At 44.1% G+C, this 18,511-nt stretch overlaps 1 protein-coding gene and 1 pseudogene across 2 annotated transcripts; one reads left to right on the top strand and one right to left on the bottom strand.

The window, feature by feature from the left end:
* Positions 1–5,698: 5,698 nt before the first annotated feature.
* On the bottom strand, positions 5,699–11,725 carry LOC129829976 (regulation of nuclear pre-mRNA domain-containing protein 1B-like). Of its 2 annotated transcripts, XM_055892055.1 has the most exons (8): positions 11,450–11,725; positions 10,908–11,117; positions 10,648–10,777; positions 8,992–9,131; positions 8,683–8,804; positions 8,265–8,391; positions 7,878–8,053; positions 5,699–7,081 (listed from the first exon to the last, which is right to left on the bottom strand). In XM_055892055.1, exons 2-8 carry the CDS (start codon positions 11,056–11,058, stop codon positions 6,932–6,934), a joined length of 996 nt encoding a protein of 331 aa, XP_055748030.1. In that variant the 5' UTR covers positions 11,059–11,117; positions 11,450–11,725; the 3' UTR covers positions 5,699–6,931. The 2 variants fall into 2 exon arrangements, with proteins under 2 accessions (XP_055748030.1, XP_055748028.1); XM_055892053.1 differs by having other exon boundaries at positions 10,908–11,725.
* Positions 11,726–12,141: 416 nt separating this feature from the next.
* LOC129829975 (TELO2-interacting protein 1 homolog) lies at positions 12,142–18,486 on the top strand (annotated as a pseudogene).
* Positions 18,487–18,511: the final 25 nt, after the last annotated feature.

Here is an 18,511-nt window from a genome sequence, read left to right as displayed (position 1 = left end):
CTGAGGCATGGTCCTAGGGCTCAGGTCCTCCGAGAGAGAGAAAGAAAGAAAGAGAGAATTAGAGAGAGCATACTTAAATTCACACAGGACACCGGATAAGACAGGAGAAGTACTCCAGATATAGCAGACTGACCCTAGCCCCCTGACACATAAACTACTGCAGCATAAATACTGGAGGCTGAGACAGGAGGGGTCAGGAGACACTGTGGTCCCGTCCGACGATACCCCCGGACAGGGCCAACCAGACAGGATATAACCCCACCCACTTTGCCAAAGCACAGCCCCCACACCACTAGAGGGATCTCATCAAACCACCAATTTACTACCCTGAGACAAGGCCGAGTATAGCCCACGAAGATCTCCCCCACGGCACGAACCCGAGGTGGGGCGCCAACCCAGACAGGAAGATCACGTCAGTGACTCAACCCACTCAAGTGACGTACACCTCCTAGGGACGGCATGGAAGAGCACCACTAAGCCAGTGACTCAGCCCCCATAATAGGGTTAGAGGCAGAGAATCCCAGTGGAGAGAGGGGAGCCGGCAAGGCAGAGACAGGAAGGATGGTTCGTCGCTCCAGTGCCTTTCCGTTCACCTTCACACCCCTGGGCCAGACTACACTCAATCATAGGACCTTCTGAAGAGATGAGTCTTCAGTAAAGACTTAAAGGTCGAGACCGAGTCTGCGTCTCTCACATGGATAGGCAGACCATTCCATAAAAATTGAGCTCTATAGGAGAAAGCCCTGCCTCCAGCTGTTTGCTTAGAAATTCTCAATCAAATCAAATTTATTGGTCACATACACATGGTTAGCAGATGTTAATGTGAGTGTAGCGAAATGCTTGTGCTTCTAGTTCCGACAGTGCAGTAATATCTAACAAGTAATCAAACAATTCCCCAACAACTACCTAATACACACAAATCTAAAGGGGTGAATGAGAATATGTACGTATAAGTACTGTATATGGATGAGCGATGGCCGAGCGGCATAGGCAAGGTGCAGTAGATGGAATAAAATACAGTATATACTGTACATGTGATATGAGTAATGTAAGATATGTAAACACTATTTAAAGTGGCATTGTATAAAGTGACTGGTGATCCATTTATTAGTGTCCAGTGATTGGGTCTCAATGTAGGCAGCAGCCTCTCTGAGTTAGTGATGGCTGTTTAACAGTCTGATGGCCTTGAAGCTGTTTTCAATCTCTTGGTCCCAGCTTTGATGCACCTGTACTGACCCCGCCTTCTGGATGAAAGCGGTGTGAGCAGGCAGTGCCTCGGGTGGTTATTGACCTTGATGATCTTTTTGGGTGCTGTAGGTGTCCTGGAGGGCAGGTAGTTTTCCTGATACTAAAGTGGAGATGTTGTTTCCTACCTTAACCACCCGTCAGAAAATCCAGGACCCAGTTGCACAGGGCGGGGTTAAGACCCAGGGCCTCCAGCTTGATGATGAGCTTGGAGGGTACTATGGTGTTGAATGCTGAACTGTAGTCAATGAACAGCATTCTTACATAGTTATTATTTTTGTCCAGATGGGATAGGGCAGTGTGCAGTGTGATGGCGATTGCCAGTAAAGTGGCGCTGATATGATCCTTGACAAGCCTCTCAAAACACTTCATGATGACAGAAGTAAATGCTACGGGACGGTAGCCCCTTCTTGGGTACAGGAACAATGGTAGCCATCTTGAAGCATGTGGGGACAACAAACTGGGATAGGGAGCGATTGAATATGTCCGTAAATACACCAGCCAGCTGGTCTGTGCATGCTCTGAGGACACAGCTAGGGATGCCGTCCCTGGGCGAACACCCCCCCCCCCCCCCCCTAAACTATATACATTTAAAAATAAGACTAATAAATATCAAAAAGAAGTAACAAAGACAAATAGAAACAAATTGTAGTATATAAATACAAATAAAAAGGAGAATCGAATTATTGCACTATTACCCTATTGTTAACAAAAAACACACAAATAAAACTAAATTGCACAAATCCTATATCACACAAATACACAAATAGAATAACACACTTACAAAGAAGAGAACTTGATTATTACACTATTGCACTTCAAACAAGAAACACACAAACTAAATTGCACAACTAATTGCATTACTAATTGCATTAGTCTGTACAAAGTTAGAGGTGCGCTTTTTGATAGATTCCCCCACCTCGGGCTTCCAGTAGGGAGACCTGAGGTCCACCTACCCCCGCGCCCTCCCCATCTCGTTCTTCTGAGTGGGAGACCTTCCCAGGCAGTAGCCTGCCTAGCTCACAAACTAGAATCAGGGCACCCACTCTGACAAAGTTAATTGACCCACAGTCCCACACGGTGGAGAAATACGCAGATTTAGAGTCCGTAACTTGCTTTCTAATGCTCATGATCTTTTCGTCAAAGAAGTTCATGAATTTATCACTGCTGAGCTGACTACACTGACTGTGCTAGTGGCAGACTCCACTAAGCTGGCAGGTTGGCTAACAGCCTGCTGCCTGGCCTGCACCCTATCTCATTGTGGAGCTATGAGATGGTACAAAGTAAAAGTGTTTACTTTGCACCATCTGTCGCCATCATTAGACCAAGGAGCTGTGTAATGGATATGATCTGTAACCCAGATGTCTATTTTTCTTGGCTACAGAGGATGCAGTTTACGTGGAGGAAGAGAGAGACAGGTAGGAGTATGTGTTATCCCAGGCTCGTCTCATCTACAAATTTACAACGAAACAAATCAAACCTCCCCGTGGATGTTTTGATAGGTATAGGAAGTTGGTGGCACCAACCTGTAATTGGGGAGGACTGGCTCGTGGCAATGACTGGAGCGGAATCACTTGAATGGTATCAAATACATGGTTCCATGTGTTTGATGCCATTCAATTTGCTCCGTTCCAGGCATTATTATGAGCCGTCCTCCCCTCAACAGCCTCCTGTGGTGCACATGGTGCTTCCATAGAAGATCGTTATGTGATAGATACAATAAATGCTGCACACATCATGGGGAATCAGAATTACGTAACATTAGAAGACAAGCCATAGCAATCTTCCTATCATCCCTGTGTCCTGGTTCTCCCTCTGCAGTTTGAGCTTGGGATGCTGGACGTGTTCTCCTGGATAATGTCAGATGCCGATGCAGACTGTTCTGGAAGGAGAATGTGAGTTTATGTGAGTCAGTACCATGGTAGGTGTGAGCACTAAAGTACAAGGATTTGTATAAAATCCATATATTAGGAAAAGGGAAAGGAGGATACCTAGTCATAGGCATCAATGACTGTATAGCAGTGGTCAGAGTGCTGCTAACAGCTTAGCTTCCTCCGCTGTCCGACTGCCCCATATCCAGATGAATCTGGTAATGAATAATGTAGCTCTTGAGAATGTAGAGGAGACTAAACTTCTTGGTGTTGCCTTAGATTGTAAAAAAAAATTCTGACCAGTTGCATCACCGTCTAGACTGTAATCTGCACCTACTTGTAATATCTTCAATGCCTTTATGGGTCAAGCGATATGAAGGTGTTGATGTGTGACTTAGTGCCTTCAGAAAGTATTCACACACCTTGACTTTTTCCACATTTTGTTGTGTTACAGCCTGAATTTAAAATGGATTCAATTTAGATGTTGTGTCACTGGACTACACACAACACCCCATAATGTCAAAGTGGAATTATGTTTTTAGCTATTTTTACAAGTTAATATAAAATTAAAAGCTGAAATGTCTTGAATCAGTAAGTATTCAACCCTTTGTTATGGCAAGCCTAAATAAGTTCAGGAGTAAACATTTGCTTAACAAGTCACAATAAGTTGCATGGACTCACTCTGTGTGCAATAATAGTGTTTAACATGATTTTTGAATGACTACCTAATCTCTGTACCCCACACATACAATTATGTGTAAGGTCCCTCAGAATTTAAAACACAGATTCAATCACAAAGACCATGGAGGTTTTCCAATGCCTCGCAAAGAAGGAATACAATTTGTAGATTGATATAACAAATTTAAAAAGCACACATTGAATATCTCTTTGAGCATGGTGAAGTTATTCATTACACTTTGGATGGTGTATCAATACACCCAGTCACTACACAGATACAGGTGTCCTTCCTAATTCAGTTGCCGGAGACGAAGGAAACCGCTCAGGGATTTCACCATGAGACCAATGGTGGCTTTAAAACAGTTTCAGAGTTTAAATGGCTGTGATAGGAGAAAACTGAGGATAGATCAACAACATTGTAGTTACTCCACAATACTAACCTAAATGACAGAGTACAGAATACAATTATTCCAAAACATGTATCCTTTTTTACAATAATGCACTAAAGTCAAATTGAAAAAATGTTGGCAAAGAAATTTACTTTATGTCCTGTAATTATATTTGGGGCAAATCTAACACAACACATCACTGAGTACCACTCTTCTTATTTTCAAGCATGGTGGTAGCTGCATCATGTTATGGGTATGCTTATCATTGGTAAGGACTAGAAATAAAGCTAAGCACAGGCAAAATCCTAGAGAAAAACCTGGTTCAGTCTGCTTTCCAACAGGCACCGGGAGACGAATTCACCTTTCAGGAGTACAATAAGCTAAAACACAAGGCCAAATATACACTGGAGTTGCTTACCAAAATGACATTGAATGTGTTACAGTTTCAACTTAAAAATCTATGGCAGACTTGAAAATGGCTGTCTAGCATTGATCAACAACCAATTTGACAGAGCTTTAAGAAATTTGAAAATAATGTTGTACAATGCAAAGCTCTTAGACTTACCCAGAAAGACTCACAGCTGTAATTGTTGTCAAAGGTTATTATAACATGTATTGACTCAGGGGTGTGAATACTTGCATTTGTGAGCGCTACTTTCAAAACTACTGGTTGAAATATACAAAACCTATATAACACATCGTTAATAGTGCCACAGTATGAGTCATAATACCTATAAAACCTAGCAGTCAAACAGGGAAATGGTTCCATTCATTTTTCCCATAGGGGATTTCAGAAAATGTAAAATAAGGGCTGTGTAGGCTTACCCTGGCGTGGGATTTTGATAACCGTGTAAATCTTCTCGTACAAGGTGACATTTATCAATATTTTTGCCTGTACGCACTGCCAAATTCTCTAAAATGACTTTGAAGGCAGCTTATGGTAGAGAAATAAACATTAAATTCTCTGGAAATAGTTCTGGTGGACATTCCTGCAGTCAGCATGCCAATTGCACACTCAAATTTTGAGACATCTGTGATATTGTGTTGTGTGACCAAACTGCACATTTTAGTGTGGCCTTTTATTATCCTCAGCACAAGGTGCCCCTGGCTAATGATCATGCTGTTTAATCAGCTTTTTGATATGCCACACCTGTCAGGTGGATGGATTATCTTGGTAAAGGAGAAATGTTTACTAGCAGGGATGTAAACAAATTAGTGGACAAAATTAGAGAGAAATGTGCTTTTTGTGCATATGGAAAATTTCTGGGATCTTTTATTTCAGCTCATGAAACATGGGACCAACACTTTACATGTTGCATTTCTATTGTTGTTCAGTAAATATATATATATATTTTGTGAACGCTGTGAAAGTCCATCGTCTTCATGGATGAGTGACACCACCTGTCAGAAGACGCTGGTGAAAGTCGATAGATTCCAAACGTCCACCCCAAAAAATAAACAGGTCCAGCGTATCAATGTCACATTAGTCAGAGTATAAACCAGTCAGCACAGCTCTTTCCAAATGGTTGCATTTTATTTGTATCCATGGAATTATTTTATTAGTGAAACTACTGCTGTAGTAAAGCATCGGCAGAGAGAAATACATGCCACACAGGTCTACCATCTGTAGTAAAGCAACATTTCCAGGGGCAGATGTCCTATTACTATTCTCCAACATGGGGAAACACTTATCTCCCAGGTCTGTGCCCATAATCCAAACTAGTGACAGAACGAACCATGTTTACTTCTTGCTACTCTTCAAAACAGTCTGAAAAATGCTGAATAAGTAGTTGTCGTGCCCAGTCCCAAAAAGCCTTAGTTTGACATTTGTACCAAGTGATACAATCATCTGTGACAAAGGATGACATCAGCAGAGCTCAGCAAAGACAGTGAGTGTCTCAATCTGACCCCAGTTTGCTCAAATAACTTCAATCAGTCACTTGTCTGAGGGCTAAACTATTTCACAATGGATTGAGAAACACCACTACATGGATGAAATGTTATTGACCGATGATGTGCTATGTATGACAAAATGCTTGATGACAAACTTGAAGGTAAGGATATTTTCTGTGTGTTGAGCTGGAATTACAGAGAATGGTAAATAATGACAACCAAAATGCAACCTACATGGAAAAACAGGCCCCCTCCCTACATACACCCTAACAAAAATCACCTGAAATTTCATCAACATTTAAAAGCAACCAACTTAAAGCCGTTAAAATAAATGTGATGTGTCTCTTCACAAAGCTGTCAACGATCTAGTGCAGGGGTGTCAAACTCATTCCATAGTGTCGGCAGGTTTTTGGTTTTTCCTAAGACACAGAAACCAGGTGAGGGGATTTCTTTACTAATTAGTAACCTTATTTCATCAATCAAGTAACAAAGGAGGAGTGAAAACCCACAGACAGTTGACCCTCAGTGGAATGAGTTTGACACGTGATCTAGTGTGTGTGCGAGCCACCATCTCACCATATGAACACAAAAATGGGGATTGGCTAATGACCAACTGTTCTCTTCAACACAGAATCAGTTAGCTAGCGTTTGACTGGCATTCAGAATAAAAACATAAAGGAGAATTGTCCAAGCTGGTAAACGGAATCTTCAACAACCATTGTCTCTCCCACCAGGGATGTCCCCAAGCTTCCAATGTCCCTCTCAGTCTCTCCCTAGGGTTCAGTAGCTAGTGAGCGGGTTCGACAGGGAGTGTGTGCCCTGGCGAGAGGCAGGGTGTGACAGGGAGCAGGAAGCTCAGTCGGTGGAGAACAGGTCTCCAGCAGAGGGTAGAGGGGCCAGGCCTCCCGTCACATTGGGCAGCAGAGAGAGGTCAGGCAGGCTCTGGATGTGAGACTTGAGCTCCTTGCGCACCTGCGTGACTCGTGCCAGCTTCTGTTTGTACTCCTGCAATACAAAGAACAGTACCCATGTCAGACGATACAGTTCCGATGGGTCCACTTTCTACTTCTTTTAAACAATCCAAGTGACTCACAAAGCTGCTGTAGTTGGATAATGGGAAAATATACACTACCGTTCAAAAGTTTGGTGTCACTTAGAAATATCCTTGTTTTTGAAAGAAAAGCACATTTTCTTTCACAAATAACATTAAATTGATCAGAAATACAGTGTAGACATTGTTAATGTTGTAAATGACTATTGTAGCTGGAAAAGGCTGATTTTTAATGGAATATCTACATAGGCGTACAGAGGCCCATTATCAGCAACCATCACTCCTGTGTTCCAATGGCACAGTGTGTTAGCTAATCCAAGTTTATCATTTTAAAAGGCTAATTGATCATTAGAAAACCCTTTTGCAATTATGTTTGCACAGCTGAAAACTGTTGTTCTAATTAAAGAAGCAATAAAACTGGCCTTCTTTAGACTAGATTAGCTAACACAATGTGTCATTGGAACAAAGGAGTGATGGTTGCTGATAATGGGCCTCTACGCCTATGTACATATTCCATTTAAAAGAATCAGCCGTTTTCAGCTACAATAGTCATTTACAACATTAACAACGTCTATGCTGTATTTCTGATCAATTTGATGTTATTTTTATGGACAAAATGTGCTTTTCTTTCAAAAACAAGGACATTTCTAAGTGACCCCACACTTTTGAATGGTAGTGTAAATTTTTCACATTCTAATTGCTTGTTTGTAACAGACAAGCAAAACAATGATTTTGATGATTTAGACTTGCTTCTAGTTTCTTCTCCCTCTCTGTGAGGGCTTCCTTCTGGCTACCGATGTACTCGGTCAGCATGCGCGCCAGCTGCCTCCTGTCCTCCAGCTCAGCAGCCAGACGTCCGTTATACTCAGCCAGCAGTAGACAGGCCTCATCCACTGTCTTGGACAGTTTATCAGCTGCCTCTTTATCTATAGGGACAGGGTGAGTCAAGTCAAATAAGGTGGCGTTTTTACTTAGGCATAATATTGAAACAATTGAATAGAAACAACTTTAAGTTGCAGAAAACACAATCCCTTGTAGTAGACTAGATTAAGCCTACAATACACATTGAGGTTGGAGAAAGGTGGGGGTCAAGTTTCCTTGTGCTTCAGGTACTATGAAGGCTTCCTCGGGACTTACCTGTGATCTTCTCCAGGAGGGACACATCCTGCACCTCCTGTGGCAGAGAGGCAATCTTCTGGCGCACAGCAGCATCACCCGAGGCTGCATTCTCCAAGTCCTGCAGGGCTTTGACCAGCTCCTCCGTCTGAGGGGAGAGGGAGGGAAGGAGAGAAGGGTATGTGAAAGCTCTGGCCAACAATATCCAATTTTCAAGCTTGACCATTTTTCTAAACAACAATTCACAACCAGAGCACAAACGAAAAGCTATAATCTTCCAAATCAAGAGTCCATGGGACAACCTTTGTATCACTGACACCTAGAGGAGAGTTGGGAGATAACTTCAGCTGTTGTGAAAAGATGTCACAAATTGCAGTGTAATAGACAAAGAACTGGTGAATGAGCTAAAGGCTTATGGAGTTGTGTTGGTTCAGCCTACCAGCTGTGGCCCTGAGAAGTCTGAATTCTGTGGGGACATGTTGCCCCTGTAGTCATCTTCTTCCTCTTCCTCTGGCTCTTGGATCATCTTCTGATAGGTCCGTTTAGGGGCCTTCTTCTCCTCTGCAAAAGGTACGACAGATTTAGAAAGAAAACACCCATATTCACAAAAACAATAAATTGGACGTGCATGTTTCTTGGAAAATCTGACATCCAAAATGTCTACATAGGAAACAAGCCATCACCAGTAACTAATTTAGGTAAAGCTGAAGTGCTCCATCAGTGAAGACCCAGGGGACTCTGACTGTACCTATAGGTTGGTGTTGGGGGCTGTTTGAGTCTTCGATAGCGAGCTTCAGCTGCTGGATGAACTCTGCCTTGTAGAGGCTGCGCTCCTGCCAGATAGTGAGCAGCCTGTCGATGGGCCTTCTACAGCCATCATCTGCCTCTCTGAGGGAGAGAAAGAGACAGAGATTCATCATGAAATTCAACTCTTCCTCACCGAGCAACTCAATAACTTATTTGATCCTCTTTGTTCTTGTCTTGTTATGCTGCTGTAAAAGACAGTAGCAGCGTAATCCATTTACCAATGTTTTGAAGCATGTTAATGTCTAACCAGGGCCTAAAATGAACACCCCAGGTAAATTTTGGCATTGTAAAATATTGTGTTTTACAACTTGCACACAAATGTGACTCTCGGTGACAACATAGGGCTGATTTCTTCCAACATAAGGACTGTTTTCCTTAAGACATTAAGTCTGCTTCATGTTTTGTTTCCTTTGCTTCTTTACTTCCTAGTATCACGATATTGGTATTGTGATAACATTAATTAGCTATATACTATAAACCCCTGGGGTGACTTGATGCTATTATAAACTGCTTACCAACATAAACAGAAGAGTAAACAAGTATTTTTGCATGATACCCATGGTATAGTGTCTGATATACACATGGCTGAAATGCAGTTTAAGCTAATCAGCATCCGGTAAACTAGCTCTCAAAAGCTCTAGGCGACATTCTGCTTTCTCCCTACAGTTTTCAGCCATTATCTTGCCCACGACTAACTCATGTGAACTACAATCCCGACGCTATGCTTTAACGTTTCGTAACGTCAATAATCATTGCTTGCGATACGGCTTTCGAAACATATGGCCCTTGTCTTTCATCAGCGGGAAAGAATCCTTTAAAAAAAAGGTACACTTACTGTAGCAGTTTTGCACAGATCCATACAGCTATGGGTTCCTTCATCTGATGACACTACACTTCCCAAATTACTCTCACACACAGGTGTTCGGAGCATGCTATATACCTAATTGTATGTCAACTTTATTTAACTAGGCAAGTCAGTTAAGAACAAATTCTTATTTACAATGACAGCCTACACCGGCCAAACCCAGACGACACTGGGGCAATTGTGCGCTGCCGTATGGGACTCCCAATCACGGCCGGATGTGATACAGCCAGAATTCGAACCAGGGTGTCTATAGTGATGCCTCAAGCACTGAGATACAGTGTCTTAGACTGCTGCGCCACTCGGGAGCCCCTAATTAACACAGGTGCTCGCCTCATCTTCCATAAACAAGCCCTGTAACATGGAGATATGGCCATGTGAGAACACTAATTCCATCAAGGTGTGTATCAATTTAACCTTTTGATTTTTGAAACATTTCTTGCTGATATGAAAGTCCTTATGCTTCCAAAACCGTACCGCACGCGATGGGTGTTAATGTGCGATGGGTGTTAATGTTCAGATTGAGCGTAGGGGCTCTTACCAAAACTCCCCTGTACAGAAGATGCCTTCGTCCAATGACTTATGTGTAGTGTAATGGAACTGAGAGTCCTGATCAAGGGCTACCAGTACCCAAACTACCCAGTTTACAATAAAACATAGGCCTGCATCACAAACTTGCACATTTCAGTGCTAGACAAGTTCAGCCCTGAAACTGTATCATATCAGACCACATACCTTGCAACATGAGAGCAAGCGTCAACAAGGACTGTCTCAAAGTCTTTGGCGAACTCTGGACCTTTCTTCTTGCTGTTTTGAATCACGTCATTGGCAAGATAAAGGAAAGTCAACTTCCTGCTGCTTTTTGCTGAAAGACAAATACAGAGCGTAGACCGGGTAAATATGGTTTGGCATACTTCATGTGACATCAACGTTTCAGTGTGTAAATAGCAGTTAAAGAATGTTGTCGAGGTGGCGACGTTCATAAGTTCTCTCACCTTTCTTCAGTTCTCTGTGCCATACTTTGACGATGAGCGGCGAGTGTTTGCGATGATGAATGATCCACAGAGACAGCGTCTGCACGCTTTGCTGAGAGTTGCTGAGCTCCGAAAGCTTCTTCTCCAACGCAGACTCAGAAAAAGAAGACATGATGTGCCCAGAAAGTACTCTTTGATGTACCGTTACACACCCCACAACTTTGAGGTTAACTGAGGAAACCAACAATGTCCACAAAAACAAAGTTCCCGCCAGTTAAGCACGCAACCTGCTGCATAAAACTGTCTAGCTACTCGTTAGTAGCTAATCGTCTGTTTGTGCTTTTCTTCGCTAACAGGATAGCTACGAACCCGTGTAAAATATACATGCGCATTTACATTGATGAGTGTGTAAGCTTGTTTACCTAGCTTGACAACTATAATAGCTATCTGTTTACAAATGGCCAACTAGAAAGTCCTAGATAGGTAGCCTAGCAAGCTAGCTAATCTATCCACTGGCTTTGTTTACTAGCTAGCTACTACGATACTAGATGTACGTTACTTACCAATACATCTATTTATAATTTAGTAATGTGCCGTTTGAATACATGTAGCTGTAACGTTACTTTGAAACGTACGTTTCTTCGTTAGCTACAGTACTAGTACAGTAGCTAGTTAACTAGCATTCTAGAAACCACCACAGCTCTCTGGATCGCTTCAAAGATGGCCGCTTGACCTTTCACCCGACACACAGGGTTCAAAACCCTTTGTGAATCTTGTGATGATAGATCATGACTAGAAACATTATTCAAATACTGTCACGTGTAGCTATATTTCACGACTTAAAGTTACGTGCAAAGTAGCTAGCTAGATCAACCGACGTCGGTCAAGACTATGCTATTATGTTATTGACTGTACGTTTGTTTATGTGTAACTCTGTGTTGTTTTTGTCGTACTGCTTTGCTTTATCTTGGCCAGGTCGCAGTTGTCAAATGGCCTACCTGGTTAAATAAATGTGAAATTAAAAAAATATTAATAAAAGACAAGTACAGTATCATCAGCAAAAATGTTGCGCTAGCTAGCTTACTGTTAGCATAGCCAAAGAGTATCTCAGGCTACTCGCTTAGCTACCTGGGTGAAGTGAACTTTGACCTGAAAACCGTTGCGATACCTTTCTTTTAAAGTATGAAGTGCACCAAAGATAGCTAACAAGCATGGGAAGCGTATACAACTGTATGCGTCGCAGAATAATGACGTACTACAGGAATAGTGATGCTTGTGTGACGGACAGCTAGGACCATCAGTGGCTAGGACAGCTAGCCTGTCTTTATTTAGTTTCAGTGCTGTATCTCGAAATGAGTTCGTCTCAGATGTCCGTCACTAAATATATACTAGCAAAGGTAAGCTTATTTGAATCTTACTTTGTTAGGTTGTTCTAGCTTTGTCATTTAAGCATTCCATTAGCTAACTAAGATAGCTAGATACTGTATATCTGGCTAACTAGCTTTAACAAGGATGGTAACTAGCTTTAGCAAGGGTGGTCAGGCAAAGTTCTGATTTGGGTGATTAGCAACAGACCAAATTTGACCTATAAAATGAACATTTCGGTAACAAAGATATACCTCTAAGCTATTATCCTGATAAAATGAATTTGCTAGAGTGCATTGAGCAGGCATACTGCTGAACAGCATCCAACTACTTCCCTAAAGAGTATATGGTAGCTATGATTCTAATATCTTAATTTTCTGTTTCAGTGAGTAACATCTGTCTTCAAAGAATGGACCATCTGATTGACGACCCAAAGCTTGCTTTTGCTTACCTCCGTCCCGCCTGTGTGCGTCTGGCTCGTGAGCCCACAGTAGGCAATGTGGAGCACACAGCTGAGGCATGTAAATGATAGTCCTGCAGCTGCCTGCAGGGTTCCATGTCCTTTTCACTCTCCGCTATGCCCTCAAAAACCCTGGACCCAAGCGGGATGGCTTGGTCCAGACTGTGGCAGAGGCCATGGGCTACGTCCTGGAGAACACCTGTGTACGGAGCTGGGAGACGCTGAGGGATCTCCTTTCTGAGCTTCTGTCTCTGTTCCCCCAGGGAAGCCAGCACCCGCCTCAGAGGAGCTGAAAGCTGCAGTACTGAGGTACATGGATGCTCTGCTGCATGCAGCCTACCGTGACGTGGTCTTCAAGCTGTTTGAGCCCGCCATGCTACCTGGCCTTGTGGCCGCTATCGTTCTGCTGCTTTCCCTGGGAGAGCAGGAGAAGTCCCTCACTGTGCAAGCGGCTGCACTGAAATGCCTGCAGGCCCTGACCCTCCAGTGTTACTGTTCTCTGGACCATGTGTCAGTGGGTCAGTAAGAGGGGTGTATCCTAGGCAACACCGTGGCTTCTTTCTTACCTTGGATCGCTGTGAGCCATGTGATCACTGGGGATATTAGGCATGGACACGCTGTTACTGTTAGGGCAATAAAGGTGTGGTTCAAGACAGTGGGACTGGTGATGGCTGACGACCAGCTACAGAACAACAGGGCTGGGAAGATACAGCCCTGGGAGCTTGGGAGAGTAGGGGAGCTAGTAGTGCAAAGGACTCAGGACTGGATGAGAAACACCCCTGGGAGGCTTGCCTTACTGTTAAAAAATATAATATCCTGCACCTCAGCTCATCAGCACTGGAGAGTGAGGCTTGACATGGTGAACTTCTCAGACCACCAGCGGGTGTCCAAGGCCCTGATGCAGGTGTTGGAGTTGAACGTGATGGATGTCCGCATCGTGGAGGAGAGGAACTCTTCGGTTACCATGGAGACAGGGCCCCACGGGCCACATGCTCAGAATACATTTTTCCTCTACTTCAGAGATCAAAGGATCTTCTCCATTCTCAAGGAGATGTGCAGGATGTTAGGTTACTATGGAAATGTGTATCTCCTAGGGGATCACTTTATGGATCTACAAGGAGTCGTCGGTCTACAGGAAACAGGCTGCCATGGTGTTGAATGAGATGGTCACAGGGACAGCGAGCATCGGGGTGGCAGGGGGCATGGACAAGCAGGGTGTGCCCAGTCAGGAGGATTTCAAAGCAGCTGTGGAGTCCATCATAGAGGAGTAAACCAACCTGAGCCACTGGCACCTGTCAACCCTTATTAGTGAGGAGTCTGACAGAGGGGCACAGGAGCAGCTAAGTCAGTCTAGTCTCCTCTCCATATCTAATGGGGTTGAAGGGAAAGGGAATCCCCTCCAGTTGGTCCAAGCAGTCCACAAGAGCTCCACAATCCACTAGCTGAACAGCAACATCTGGTAGATATGCATCCAGTTGGAAGGGATAGGCTGCTTCGCCCAGGCATTGGGGATGGACTTCCATCTAATTCTGAAGACATCACTATACCTGGTTCTGGAGAAGGCCGGGGATGAGGCGCTGTTGATCAGCCAGGCAGCACTGAATGCCATGTGGGACATCAGCCAGGCCTGTGGATACGCCTCCCTGAAGGATCTGATCAATGAGAACTCTGACAACCTGCTGAACGATGTGTCTCTGAACCTCCAGAGGCCGGGCGTCCGCCCCCCCAGGGTCCTCACCGTCATGTTTAGCCACTCCGACCCCAGCCTGCTGCCTCTGGTGGGGGACATCGTCCAGGATGTGTTTCTGGCTCTGGACATGAGTTACGACAAGATGTCCCCTCTGTTCTGCACTGTGCGGCACTCAGTTATGAAGGCTCTAGGTAAAGTTTCCATATCCACTTAAATGTTTTCCCTAGTTTATAACATTGTTATCACCATGTTATGGCATACTTTTTAATAGGAGTACTCAGAGGAAATTGAAACACATGACACAGAATGACAGCCTTTTAGCTATAACAACGCCGAAGTAACACAATCTTAATCATGTTTCTTTTCAACCACAGCGAGATGGTTCCTCTCTAGTGTTGGGGGAACCAGTGAGAATAAAGGAACCAAGAAGGTGTGGCGTGAGCAGGACCAGCTGAATGTGCGCTGGTTTCTCCTGGACTACCACAAACAGAAAGATCTGGCAGAGGAAGAGCAGTGCACAGAGCACTCAGGTTAGTTGGGGCTTTCTCTTTCTGGCTGCCACACTATTCCCCTGGGAGATCATTTCTCACACTGATGCACAACATTAATGCTATGCTTGGTGAAGCTTCTTAGACCTACTGTGCCATGTCAGACCTGAATAAGTTTCACTCATGCTGTTTTCCTCACAGCTGGGTCCCAAGTCAATGCACTGCTTTTTAGGGATCGGCAGATTTTGTGTGGTGTGCTTCTCCCAGTTCAAGTCGTGCTTCACAAATGTCTATTGAAAGCTGTTCTACAGAAATAAGAATCCATCAGTGTTATGACTCGCTACGTTCCTTGCACTGCATTGAAGTGTTCTGTGGTTGTTATTTCAGAGATCCCACCTCCGGTGGATTTTGAAGAAGACATTGAGGGTCCTGATGTGAAAGCTGAACTCACAGCCCACATCACCATAGCCAAAGAAGCCATGGAACACTGCATTCACCTGCTCCCAGACCACCGACCACTGACTCAGCCTCAACATACAGCTGTAGATTGTTTAGCACTCAAACATAAGGAGCTTGAAAACTGAAAATGCAACTAGTTTTGCCACCACATGTTGCTGTGTGTTTAGTGACACCAGAGCAATTGGTCCCCGTGTCCCAGGCTCTGTAGAGCTGACCCTGTGTGTGTATTGCAGGTAGTGGATGGGCTGGAGCTGTGTGCCTATGTGCTGATTGAGAATGAGCTGCTCCCCATAGCTCACCGCTGCTGGCCTGACCTGCTCCAACTCACTGCTGATGATCCGCTAGTTGCCCTCCAAGCCTTCTGGGTATCTCACTACTTCCACCACTCTGACTACTAGTACACTATTTAACTCAGTGGAATAATGATCATTTCATGATTGTTTATAGAGTAAATAATTGATGACATCAATTAGAAAAAGTTCACATAGGATTTTTTTTTTTTCAAGAATGGTTAGACTGTCATGAAAGTGTACATGATTCATCTAGAACAATTGAGATCATTATGATGTCTGTTTGTGTTTGCTCTCTAGGTTCTGTGCACACTGTGGGAAACCTGCAGATATTTCCTGAGGAAGAGGGTGTCTAAAGAAGTGCTTCCCACGCTGATTGCCTCGCTGTCCAAACAGGCTCCAGTGAGTGCCAGGGCCGGCCCAGTTTACAGCCACACCCACCCTACAACCTGCAGTTGGCTGTGCTGCAGGGCCTGGGGGCTCTCTGCCTCCGACTGGACCTAGGTAAGCCACCAACACCCTCACACTTCTTTATTCTGGGTCACACTCAGCTCTTTTTTTCATAATTTTATTGGGAATGTTAAAACTATATAAACTCAGCAAAAAAATAAACGTCATCTCACTGTCAACTGCATTTTTTTTCAGCGAACTTAACATGTGTAAATATTTGTATGAACCTAACAAGTTTCAACAACTGAGACATAAACTGAAGTTCCACAGACATGTGACTAACAGAAATGGAATAATGTGTCCCTGAACAAAGGGGGGGTAAAAATAAAAATAAAAAGTAACAGTCAGTATCTGGTGTGGCCACCAGCTGCATTAAGTACTGCAGTGCATCTCCTCATAGACTGCACCAGATACTGATGGCCCTAGCCATCACCCTCCGATCCAACAGGTCCCAGACGTGCTCAATGGGATTGAGATCCGGGCTCTTTGCTGACCATGGCAGAACACTGACATTCCTGCCTTGCAGAAAATCACGCACAGAACGAGCAGTATGGCTGGTGGCATTGTCATGCTGGAGGGTCATGTCAGGATAAGCCTGCAGGAAGGGTACCACATGAGGGAGGAGGATGTCTTCCCTGTAACGCACAGTGTTGAGATTGCCTGCAATGACACCAAGCTCAGTCCGATGATGCTGTGACACACCGCCCCAGACCATGACGGACCCTCCACCTCCAAATCAATCCCGCTCCAGAGTACAGGCCTCGGTGTAACGCTCATTCCTTCGACGATAAACGCAAATCCGACCATCACCCCTGGTGAGACAAAACCGTGACTCATCAGTGAAGAGCACTTTTTGCCAGTCATGTCTGGTCCAGCGACAGTGGGTTTGTGCCCATAGGAAACGTTGTTGCCGGTGATGTCTGGTGAGGACCTGCCTTACAACAGGCCTACAAGCCCTTTGTCCAGCCTCTCTCAGCCTATTGCAGACAGTCTGAGCACTGATGGAGGGATTGTGCGTTCCTGGTGTAACTCAGGCAGTTGTTGTTGCCATCCTGTACCTGTCCCACAGGTGTGATATTCGGATGTACCGATCCTGTTCAGGTGTTGTTACACATGGTCTGCCACTGCGAGGACGATCAGCTGTCTGCCCTGTCTCCCTGTAGCGCTGTCTTAGGCGTCTCACAGTACGGACATTGCAATTTATTGCCCTGGCCACATCTGCAGTCCTCATGCCACCTTGCAACATGCCTAAGGCACATTCACGCAGATGAGCAGGGACCCTGGGCATCTTTCTTTTGGTGTTTTTCAGAGTCAGTAGAGAGGCCTCTTTAGTGTCCTAAGTTTTCATAACTGACCTTAATTGCCTACAGTCTGTAAGCTGTTAGTGTCTTACCCACCGTTCCACAGGTGCATGTTCATTAATTGTTTATGGTTCATTGAACAAGCATGGGAGACAGTGTTTAAACCCTTTATAATGAAGAGCTGTGAAGTTATTTGGATTTTTACAAATTATCTGTGAAAGATAGGGTCCTGAAAAAGGGACATTTCTTTTTCTGCTGAGTTTAGCTTTTTGGCCACTAGGTGTCAATCTTGCACTGTTTTTGAATTACAAAGTGTGTGTCCGATAGACTGCATTGAATGGTGTATGTGCATGTAAATGTCCCCAACAGAGCTCCTAAGTCAAAAAGACATTGCTGCTGCCTTAGTCAAGGGAAATGGAGACACACACAAGGCAGAGCCACCATGATAGCCACTGGTTTTCAACAGTAGATCAGTTTGGATATACTTCAACTAGCTGAGTCGATACATGGTCTTCCTTGGTGTTTGAAGATGCTGCCTCTTTCCTCATCAGCCCCAGAGGAATACAGCTGGGTAGGCTTAAGTTGAGACATCGAGAGACAGAGGCTGCAGAAGCAGTACTAGCACACACTGGTAAACATCGGCTCTACCTTACCGCTGAAACGTCTCCAGAAAGGCAATTACTTGCCAGGCCACAGAGAAAGAGAAATTCTCCTAATGTGACATGCTTTTAGCTTTATTTACCCCATAGAGAAACTCCTGGAAACTCTCCCTCAGTATTTCGCTGTGTGTTTCCCTGCTGTCCAATTTGTAAGTCGCTCTGGATAAGAGCGTCTGCTAAATGACTTAAATGTAAATGTACACATGAGACAGAAGGGATAGGGATACAGGATAAAATGAATGCTGAAATAATCCCATTTAGTTTTTGAAATATGCACCAATGTATTCAGACACAATGAGTAGGCTTGTTTTTCAACCGTGTGGGTTGAATTGCCAAATAAGCAAAGCGTCGCTAAAGACCTTGAGGAAGATGCGATAAGACTTATTTTGAAATGATGTTTGAATGGTGGCCCAGTTAGGAGCTTAGGGAATATGTGTCTGTGGGGTGGGGGGGGGGGGGGGGC

Source organism: Salvelinus fontinalis, chromosome 31 (assembly GCF_029448725.1).
Source record: "Salvelinus fontinalis isolate EN_2023a chromosome 31, ASM2944872v1, whole genome shotgun sequence".
Taxonomy (NCBI): domain Eukaryota; kingdom Metazoa; phylum Chordata; class Actinopteri; order Salmoniformes; family Salmonidae; genus Salvelinus; species Salvelinus fontinalis.
The sequence above is the reverse complement of the archived record's forward strand: the minus strand, read 5'-3'. Positions and strand labels throughout refer to the sequence as shown.

Coding starts and splice junctions, on each gene's coding strand:
- LOC129829976 (XM_055892053.1), bottom strand. CDS start 11,058: ATGTCTTCTTTTTCTGAGTCTGCGTTGGAGAAGAAGCTTTCGGAGCTC. Junction 8,805..8,991: donor CCCCCAACACCAACCTATAG/GTACAGTCAGAG, acceptor TACCTTTTGCAG/AGGAGAAGAAGGCCCCTAAA. Junction 8,054..8,264: donor CCTCCTGGAGAAGATCACAG/GTAAGTCCCGAG, acceptor CTGTCCCTATAG/ATAAAGAGGCAGCTGATAAA.